We start from the raw sequence: 10,543 nt of genomic DNA, 5'->3' as shown, positions 1-10,543 counted from the left end.
TTCTTCTTCTTCTTCTTCTTCTTCTTCTTCTTCTTCTTCTTCTTCTTCTTCTTCTTCTTCTTCTTCTTCTTCTTCTTCTTCTTCTTCTTCTTCTTCTTCTTCTTCTTCTTCTTCTTCTTCTTCTTCTTCTTCTTCTTCTTCTTCTTCTTCTTCTTCTTCCTCTTCCTCTTCCTCTTCCTCTTCTTCCTCTTCCTCTTCTTCCTCTTCCTCTTCCTCTTCTTCCTCTTCCTCTTCCTCTTCCTCTTCCTCTTCTTCCTCTTCCTCTTCCTCTTCCTCTTCCTCTTCTTCCTCTTCCTCTTCCTCTTCCTCTTCCTCTTCCTCTTCCTCTTCCTCTTCCTCTTCCTCTTCCTCTTCCTCTTCCTCTTCCTCTTCCTCTTCCTCTTCCTCTTCCTCTTCCTCTTCTCTTCCTCTTCCTCTTCCTCTTCCTCTTCCTCTTCCTCTTCCTCTTCCTCTTCCTCTTCCTCTTCCTCTTCCTCTTCCTCTTCCTCTTCCTCTTCCTCTTCCTCTTCCTCTTCCTCTTCCTCTTCCTCTTCCTCTTCCTCTTCCTCCTCCTCCTGATGAGTGATTATGGCTTTTCTCTTTCAGATCTGTGGGAATACTACCTACCATACCTCTACTCGGGCATCTCTCTGTTCGGAGTTCTTCTTCTGTTATGTAAGTATTACAGCACAATAGCTGCATCCTGCAGGATAAGGATACCAGGATTTATATAGGAATGCACTTTATTTCTTGCTGAACATGTTCACCAAGAGCATAACTTTTGCTAAAAGTTCAAACAAAACTATAGGCAAAATGACCTATCATACAGTCTGTCACACGCATGAACACATCTGTTTTTGTAGTTGGAGCCCCCTCTATAACATAGTTACTTATTTATCCTTTCAGTAGATCAGTTTCCACTTCTGTAACAAGTCAAACTAGCCAATAAAAATGACAGTTACACTTTATACCACAGTTTAAGCTTTACTAGGATTGCTTACAATGATCAGCTTTTGTTCATATGGTTTAAAGTGGCATTAAACCCAAAAAAGTAATATTACAGCTTATCAATCTGTAGATGTGGTGGCTGCATTCGTTTTCATTGTTTTAGGCTTTTTTCCCTCAGTTTTTCCTTTGGTGATCTGACAAGTAACATACTTCCTGTATTAGAGTGCCTCCACTCTGTATGAAGGTGCACAGGGTCATCTTTGGACAACAGTGTTGTCATTCTCAGGGAGAGGAGTGTTTGGTGTACTGGCAAATTTAAATACACTATAAAATTTAAGCCAAAGTTCAGGCTAATGCTTTTTAGGCAGTTACAGCAAACAGGTGGTCTCTCCCCCCCCCCCCTTTTGGGGAAAGAGAGGAGGTCGCAGACGACCCAAAACTAGGTGCTAAATGTGGCATGTCAGTTAAAGCAGAAGTAAACCCATCCGTAAAATGGTGTTTCCGGCTCATGACAGAAATGTAACACTCCTATTGGTTGTGCTCTCAACCTAACTGTCAAACTATCCAATGGCTGGTGGTGTAACTGATCACATGTGCAGCGTCATGGCCGTTGTAGATTAAACAGAGGCCAAGATTGCTGCTTCCTTGGCTGAAAAGGATAGGGGGGTTTACTTCCACTTTAAAGTGGACCATTCCACTTTTGGGTGGAACTCCACTTTAAGAGCTAGCTATTGTGATATTCAAGTCTTACTCCTGTTGTACATAATTTTATGGACTTGCATTATTAAAAAAGTATGTTTTACTGAAGTGTGGACATCCACTATTCTATTCCGTGGACTTTCCGAATTGAGCAGAATGTGTGCCTAGTATTTTGTTGGCCAAAGTGGACAAGCCTGGTGTGGCATTGCATGTGTCCAAGGCAGTAAAACAAGTTTAAAATAAGCCCTTGCTCACACTTGTATCTATACGCATTGTGGCGAAATGTATTTTTAAATTTACAACAGAAACCTTTATATATTTATTTATTTTTTGATCTGATGGCAGATCATGGCAGTCCAGTCCTCCAATATAAACACACAGTAGATACTTTTAGGCTGTTAGAAACCTGCTTAAACCTGACTTCAGAGTCTTTTGTGATATTTTAGAATCTTTGAAAATTATAGTACATACAGCTAGAGAGGTGAGTAAGGGCTTGTTTTAAACCTATTTTATTACTTGTTATAAGTATGTAAATGGGTTAATATCTATAGTCTGGGCACGGTGCACTTTAATAACTGGAGTCTTAAGGCTCGTACACACTATAAGAAAATTGGGCAGACATTTTTGGTCCAAACTATTTTCGTATAGTGTGTACACAACTTTGGAAAGCCAATTTCTAAATTTTTGTATTAAAATTTCCAAAGGGACCAACGCCAACATTTTTCTTGTATGGGAACACAACGATTTTCTTACAAGTAAAATCAGAAAAGAGAATGCGCATGATCAGAAACGATAAACCACACAAAAAAGCCTTTGTCGTATGAGAATTTTCGATCATCTGTTCCGATTTGTTGTGAAACATCGAGAAAAATCAGATGAATGTTCGCCACGTTTTTCTTAGTGTGTACCCTACTTTAAATTGTAGTAGTAAATGGATATTAAAGTCGTGGAAATGCTGTATAGTTGATACTTTTGACATGGCGACAAAACTGGTTGTGAGTAAACAAAAATGTGTTAATGCTAGTGAGAGACTGCATCATGTCATATTTATTTTGCCCATAGTTTAGGCCTGCGTTTGTTTGCCAGCCTTTATTTTATATTTTTTGAGAGAAAATGTTAAAAAGCATCTCTTGTAATGTCTGACCCAGAAAACGCTCAAATCCGTACTAGTCTGCACGTGTTTTCCAAGTCTGAGATCCGCACAGAATTTAAGTAATTGGATCGGCAGTGAAAAACGAGAAAATCCCACTTTCAGGAGAAACCAGCATTAATAACTTCTATCTATCTATCTATCTCAGCACAGCATTTCTGTGATAATTGGGTTTGCAGGAATCTGAAAAATAAACCTTGGGCAATTTTAGTTGTGTTGGCTTAACCATGAAAGATTTGTATTTTGTCCTCTTATTTAACTTTGCTTACCCCGATTCTGACACTTGGAGATGAGATGTCCTCTGAGATCATACAGTAGTTAGAATTTCCAAGTTTTGCTTAAAGCAGAACTAACATATTCTTGGGCACCTCCAGAGAAATGACGTCCCTGCTCCCCCTTATCACTCAGGTTTTCTGGGGTTGTCTTTCTGCTCTGTTGGACTGGCTGAGATTAAGTCTTTCCTGAACATTCGTGGCTGTCGGTTTACATTTAGTAAACAAAATAGTGTGATTGTCGGTGATGGCTGCAATATAAGCCCTACCCCCCAAATAAGCCCTAGTTAAAGTCCTTGTAGGTCTTATTTTCAGCGTAGGGCTTATTTTTTTGGGGGGGTAGGGCTTGTATTACAGCCATCCCGGACAATCACGCTAGGTCTTATTTTCTGCGAAACAGGGTAGCAGGGGCAAAGATTTTTTGGCAGAATAGACCTACAGAAGAGTATTTTTTACCATATGTTTATATCTGATTACAGTTTTCTTTAGTGCAACTAAATGTTGACATTTATAAAAAAAAAAAAAAAAACTGTTAGCATGCATGATGCCAAACATGATTTGGGGCCAGTTTACATCGGGCATGGCACAGGAACGCGCTGCGGGTTCCTGTACCATTCACATACATAGGATTCACTGGCATCTTTGGCACAGGATTTACAAGTTAACATCTGGACAGGTTAAGTAATGAGCAGTGTCTGTTCTTGCAGTGGTGGTTGCTTTTGGTCTTTGTCCAAGTGTCTGGTTCTGATAACTGTGATATCTGTTTTCCTTTCATTGCACTAGTATTATGTGGCAAGTAAATCTGCAGTATCTGGAAGTGCGATAATCCCCATCCTAATATGCTGGCATAGTCTTGCGTCAAGCTTGTTTGCCTGTGCACAGTAACTAACTATTTGCTTGGCTCTGCAGTGTGCACTCCGTTGGGCCTGTCCCGGATGTTCTCTGTGACTGGAAAGCTATTGGTCAAACCTCGGGTAGGTATTTTTTCTGATTTTAGTGATGATGACTTTTTAATGAAGATAATTTTCCTCATCCCTCTTGTTAAAATATTGTTTAGATGAATTGAAGGAAAAACAGAGCTGAAGGCCCCATTCATGCTTGTGCGACTCCAAAGTTGCGCCGACTTTGAAGTGCAGCTTTGATGCAACTTTGGATAGGTGCTACTTGAATACGACTTTGTTGAATTGTATAACCTTCTGAGGGTTAACATTGAAGTCTATGGCCCTTAAGTTGGATGAAAGTCAGACCAAAGTAGTGTATGAACTACTTTGAAGTTGCTGCAACTTTAAGGGTTCGTGCACAAAGGAGGTTTTTACAGCTGCTGTTAGGGGTGTCTTTTTTTTTTTTTTTCCTGCCTGTAACCACTTGCCGACCACTGCCTGTTGATATAAGTTGGCACAATGGCAGTGGTGGGCAAATGGGCATACCTGTACGTCCCCTTTAATTGCCGTGGCTAGCACGTGCGCTCACTGCGTACAGCGTGAGCTCGTGAACTGTCTGCCGGTGTCCCAGCAATCGTGTCACGGAACCACAGAACGTGGAGATGCCTATGTAAACAAGGTGTTTCCCCGTTCTGACTAGTGACATGACATGGATTACTGCTCCCTGTCATGTGAGTGGATAGCCCACCCACAGTTAGAATCGCTCCCTAGGACACACTTAACCCCTTGATCGCCCCCTAGTGTTTAAAGTGGAAGTAAACCCATCGATTTAAACAGTTAAGAAAAAAAAAGGCATGCCAGGAATGCTAACTGCACATTGGCTGTGCTCTCAGCCAAACTATCAAACCATCCAATGGCTGGTGTCATAACGAATCACATGTGCAGTACCATAGTAGTTGAAGATTAAACAGAGGCAAAGATGGCAGCTTCCTTGGCTGAAAACGATAGGGGAGGTTACTTCCATTTTAACCCTTTCCCTGCCAGTTTCATTTACACAGTAATCTGTATTTTTATAGCACTGATCGCTGTATAACTGACAATGGTCCCAAAATAGTGTCAAATGTGTCTGCCATAATGTCACCGCCATTACTGATTTAAAAAAATAATTAAAAAAATTAATAATAAAAATGCCATAAAACTATTCCCTATTTTGTAGACGCTATAACCTTTGCACAAACCAATCAATATACATTTATAAAAAAAAATTTTTTGCCAAAAATATGTAGAATGCATATCAGCCTAAACTGAGGAATATATAGATATATATAATATAATATAATTTTACACACACCTGTGCAATTTTCAGTTAAAGCAACACAGTGCCCAATCTCAAAGTGCTCTGGTCAGGAAGGGGGTAAAATCTGCTGAAGTGGGTAAACACCCCTCCACGTTGGCCTATGTGTCCATGCTCAGATAAACGTTTGGAGGTGTAAGCTTTTAGGACCAGTAGAAGAAAAAAAAAAAGCAGCCTGTGCATCCAGGAGCAGAGGCTATTGATCTAAAAAAAAAAAAAAAGAAAAGGCAAAACGCAACAAGCTTTTAGGTGCTTTTGGCATTATTAGAAGTCTTATAAGGAGTGTTTTTAACTGTAAAAAGCCCATAAATGCGGCTTAACACATAATATATATATATATATATATATAATATTTTTTTTTTTTTTTTTTTTTTTTTTTACAGCTACTGGCTGTTTTTAAATGTCCTGCGTGCAAATATGAATGGGTATCATTGGAAAACATGGGGAACGACTTGTCCTGCAACTTTGATGTCCAAAGTTGCAGGACAAGTCACACGTGCAATGGAGCCTTACTCTCAAAAAATCTCCCATGCATTGCTCAGTTCACTGTGCTATTTTGGGTTTAGCAGTTTCTTCACAAATCCATATCCTGCCTTATTTCAATGCTGACAGAGGGGTATGCATTGCACATGTGCCCCGCTCACTTTCATTGCTGATCATGCCAGACTGAGGATTTCACTATGCCAAGGTCTTCAGTTACAGCAAGCGGAGGGGGGCAGGCATTCAAAGATGGCTCCTGGCAGTGCTTTGCTGCAGTTATTGGGGGTGCAAAGGGTTCCCAGGGAAAATCAAAATAGTTTAGTAATTGTGGGAGTTTTCTTTGGTAATTATGTTTAGTGTTACGTGTCCATAGTTCTGCTTTAATACTGTTATTTGCTTTTTATATCCACAATAGTTTTCAAGTATTGTATAAGCTTATTCTGGAGTTTTGTTAAAAACATTACATTTTTGTTTTGCAGCTCCTGGAGAACTTGGAGGAGCAGATGAGCTGTACTGCATTTGAGGAGGCAGCCATATTACGTAAAATATCCAGTGAGTATCGTTTGCTGCAGCGATATTCTCTTATCTTGTTACAGGGGGAGATATGTGAACAGTGCTTAATGGCAAGAGCCTTGCCCTTTGCCTTTTATTTAGGTTGTTGGCACCAGGGGTATTTCTTTGTTTAGTAATAAAGGGACTTTCTCCAAGTTGCAGATTTTATTAACCTCTTGGCACCAGCCACACATATGCGGCCCTGTTAAAACAACTTGCCGCACAGAGTGAGCTCCCATCACAGTAGGCGACGGGTGATCAGTAAGCTCCTAACCCCATCAAATCATTGCTCACATCTATTACCTTTTGTACCACCACCCCTTCCCTTTAGAATGTAAGCTATATGAGCAGGGCCCTCCTGTCCCTATTGTATTGTAATTGTGCTGTCCCAGCCCCCCCCACAGTGTAAAGCACTGCGCAAACTGTTGGCGTTATATAAATCGTGAATAATAATACTTGCGATAGGGAGCTTTCCTATCACGTGACAGCCAATCACAGCGATCACATGTTCTGAATGCCCGTCTCCCAGCTTTTAGAATTCTTAACGGGCTGGGAGGTGGTCGGCACAAAAGGGTTAAAGTGGAAGAAAGGCGATCCAAAAAGGTAGTACAGGCACCCAACCCTCCTTTCAAACAAATGGGGAGCTTATGTTCAAAAAGCAGGCGACTATTACCTTTTTGCTTTTCAGTGTGTCTGGATATTATTTGCAGACAAGATTCACTTCATTACAGCAGCCAAGGGCCGTCATAGTGTAGTAAAGGGAGACTGACATTACTGAAGTATTCTACATGTTTGCAGGGAAACTGCGGTGGCAGTTCTAATCATAAGATTCCGTTTTTGTTTTTTTATATTCCTCCCCTATGTTCTTTCGCTTAACTCTCTACACTGTTTTCTTATGTTTTATTTACAGCGAAAGCTTCATGCTGGCTAAATCTTAACATGGAGGCTTTACAAACGAGGCTTCTCACCATCAAGAGCAAGCGAATCGCATTAGGTGGGAAATCTTGGCCTGACCTTCTATAAATGTTCTACCAGTTTTATTCTTATTACTTTTCCAAATTTTAATACACTTGTGCATTGCATGCCATTAATGCTAAACGGCAGGGTATCTAAACTTTTTTTTATTTTTTTCAGTTAAGGCACCCTTTAAAATTCAGCACAATTTCAAGGCATCCCATTCTAAAATGAAAAAAACTAAAGTTTTATATCATGCTGCAACATTCACACACGTCGGACATCCAGCGTTAGAGGTGATTTAGGCCCCATGTACACGGGACTCTGCTAAATGCACATTCGGCAGCAGTTGGATGCTTTTTTCCACCGGCCCTTGAACGCATCCAATGTTATCCTATGTGACCATATACACAGTCTCGCTTATTGCTGTTTTTAGGCAGTTGCATTTAACAGTTTCTTTTAAAGCAAAAAAAATGGGTTGAGACGCCAAACGCGGTAACCCGCCTTTAGCCGCGTTTGGTTTCCAGGCGTTTTTGGCCATTAAAAAAAAAAATATATATGTATGTATGTATATCTATCTATCTCTGTTGAGTTAAAGCGGTTCTTCGCCCTAAAGGGGAAGTTCCGCTAATCTGATCCCTCCGGTGCCACAATCGGCACCTTTCAGGGGGGAGGGGGGGTGCAGTTATCTGGATAATCCAGGTATCTGCACCCACTTCCGGGCAGACCCCCGCAGACGCTCCGTCCCCCCCCCCCCCCCCCCCCCCCCCGTTGTGTTCTGGGAAACGCACAGTTCCCAGAGACACAGCGGGGGACCATAAGAGACGTGCAGCGCGACTCGCGCATGCGCAGTAGGGAACCGGGCAGTGAAGCTGTAATGCTTCACTTCCCGATTCCCTGACAGAGGATGGCGGCGGGGGCAGCAGCGAGACGAGATATCGCTCGTCATCTGCCGCCGACATCGCTGGACCTTGGGACAGGTAAGTGTGATTTTATTAAAAGTCAGCAGCTGCAATATTATTAGCTGCTGGCTTTTAATATTTTTTTTTTTTTAGGTGCAGAACCGCTTTAAATCATTCAGGAGAGGTTGTAAAAATGTCCCGTGTACATGAAGCCTTAATCTTCCAAAGCAAATACACATTTGCAGACTGATATTGACTAGTTTTCCAATGTTTCTCTTCTGATTCACTTTTCTCTCCCACACTCAGCTAATGTGATATTTGTGCTGATGGAAAGGGGGGCAGGGAAAAGGTAAACAAGGGAATGCTATGCCAGTTTGGTTGTTAGGATGTCGGCGGATAAAGCTTGTAATGTCACACAATGAAAACCTGTGGCCTTGTGACACTAAAAGGCAGCCTTTATCCACCTGCTGGCTTGTATACAATTTTTGGGCAATTTGTAGGTCTTTTGCCAAGGTATCCCTGAAGAGACCTGAAGGGCACTCCACGATGCTTGGGTACCCTGATTGGAAAAGGCTGCTCTATGGCATCTATGCAACATTTCATCACAAATGGTCTAGGGCAGTGATGGCAAACCTTGGCACCCCAGATGTTTTGGAACTACATTTCCCATGATGCTCATGTACTCTGCAGTGTAGTCGAGCATCATGGGAAATGTAGTTCCAAAACATCTGGGGTGCCAAGGTTCGCCATCACTGGTCTAGGGTGTGATATGTACTTTGTGAAAACGCCTATGCAATGTTCTATGACTAGATGTAATCATGTTCCTATACAAAGTGACATTTTATGGTGTGTTTAGAGCTGTGGACAGCTTGAAGGTCTCTGTTGACATCAGTGACTATCATCCCTCTCCAGCCATTTACAGCTGGATCAAGGAATTCTTGTATGTCTCTAAGCACTTCCTGACCATGGCTTCTCCGTCTGCGTTTTCTCAGGGAGCGTTAAATGGTTGCATTCAATTTATCCTGGCCAGTCCCTAATATCTAAAAAAAGATGAAGTAAGGGAGATCAGTGTGTCACACCACCTCTCCATATATTTTACGTAAGGATGTTTTTCAGCAGCTGGCTTTTGCAGGTGTGACATTTTAGGAAAAAAAATTTTTTTTCTCCAGTATTAAAACCAACTTCCACCATGCTCCAGAAAATATTAAAAAGAAAAAAGATTATATACTCAATAACCTAGTGAGAAAATAAAGTATGTAAATGAAGCTAATTTAGTGTTGCTGCCTCCTTTTTAAATAACTGCAAAACTCCAAAATTGTGTTTGTATGTTAACATTTTGGACAACATTTTTTACGTTCTCCTGGCACCTACAGCACAGCAATAAGCAAGTGCGAGGGGGAAAAAAAAATGAAAAGTGGTCTTCTATTGTGCACAATAGCAGTATTATAGTGCCACCTAGTGTCTGCTGTTTTCAGCATGAAGACACTTTCTGATACCACCTCGTTTGTAAGCTGCTCGTTTTTGTAGGCCTCTTTGCTATCTTTATAGTAGAATTGAATGTCTGTGGCTTCTAATATTATGCTAAAGTTGGCAGTTTGTTTGTTGCAGAGAAGAGAAGGAAGGCCTCACCATGGCAGCGCAACTTGGTGTACCCTCTAGCCATGCTGTTGCTCCTCGCACTCACTGTGAGTAATTTTATTTTGTGCCACAGATTAAGAATTCCACAAATGGTCTTTTAATATTTGCATAATTGAGAACTAGTACTGGAACAGTTTCAGACTGTATACATTCTGTATCTTTATATTATTGCAGGGTATCTCTGTACTGATTGTGTGCTTCCATGTCTTGGAACTTCTAATTGACGAAGCTGCCATGCCAAAGGGGATGCAGGTATACCATATAACTTTTAAATCATCCTCTGTATTTATCAGTTTTCTGACACTTAATTCCTGTTTTTTCTGTTTGTGGTCTAAGCTTGGTACCCTTTTTGTTATGTTTTCCAGGATTCACGGCTTGGGAAGGTCTCTTTCTCTGTTTTTGGTCCTTTCGGAGCAGCTGTACAAGTCATCCTTATATTGTATCCTTTACTATGCATTTCCATCTGCTTGGTACAGTTTCCAGCAAAGTGTGCTACCTATACATAAGGCCCCTTTCACAATGGGGTGGGAGCGGCCACAAAGCACTTGCTGCAGCAGCACTTTGCCGGCGGTATAGCCGTACTGCCCCATTGATTTCAATGGGCAGGAGCGATATACACACGCTCCTTCACCACTCCAAAGATGCTGATAGCAGGCCTTTTTTTTTTTTTTTCTCTACCCTGCCAGTGCACCGCTCCTGTCTGAAAGCCCTTGGGCTTTCACATTGGAGTGAAT

At 41.3% G+C, this 10,543-nt stretch overlaps 1 protein-coding gene across 1 annotated transcript in view; it reads left to right on the top strand.

The window, feature by feature from the left end:
• The window catches only part of LMBR1L (limb development membrane protein 1 like), a 90,240-nt gene that overhangs the window by 65,184 nt on the left and 14,513 nt on the right, over window positions 1-10,543 (top strand). Inside the window, exons 7-13 of the mRNA XM_077483339.1 lie at window positions 586-654; window positions 3,958-4,022; window positions 6,243-6,315; window positions 7,226-7,309; window positions 9,780-9,856; window positions 9,984-10,061; window positions 10,175-10,248. Of these exons, the coding sequence (XP_077339465.1) occupies window positions 586-654; window positions 3,958-4,022; window positions 6,243-6,315; window positions 7,226-7,309; window positions 9,780-9,856; window positions 9,984-10,061; window positions 10,175-10,248 (520 nt within the window). The remainder of the gene's footprint in view (window positions 1-585; window positions 655-3,957; window positions 4,023-6,242; window positions 6,316-7,225; window positions 7,310-9,779; window positions 9,857-9,983; window positions 10,062-10,174; window positions 10,249-10,543) is intronic.

Source organism: Lithobates pipiens, unplaced genomic scaffold (assembly GCF_037356315.1).
Source record: "Lithobates pipiens isolate NorthernLeopardFrog02 unplaced genomic scaffold, aLitPip1_a1.2 Scaffold_16, whole genome shotgun sequence".
NCBI lineage: Eukaryota > Metazoa > Chordata > Amphibia > Anura > Ranidae > Lithobates > Lithobates pipiens.
The sequence above is the reverse complement of the archived record's forward strand: the minus strand, read 5'-3'. Positions and strand labels throughout refer to the sequence as shown.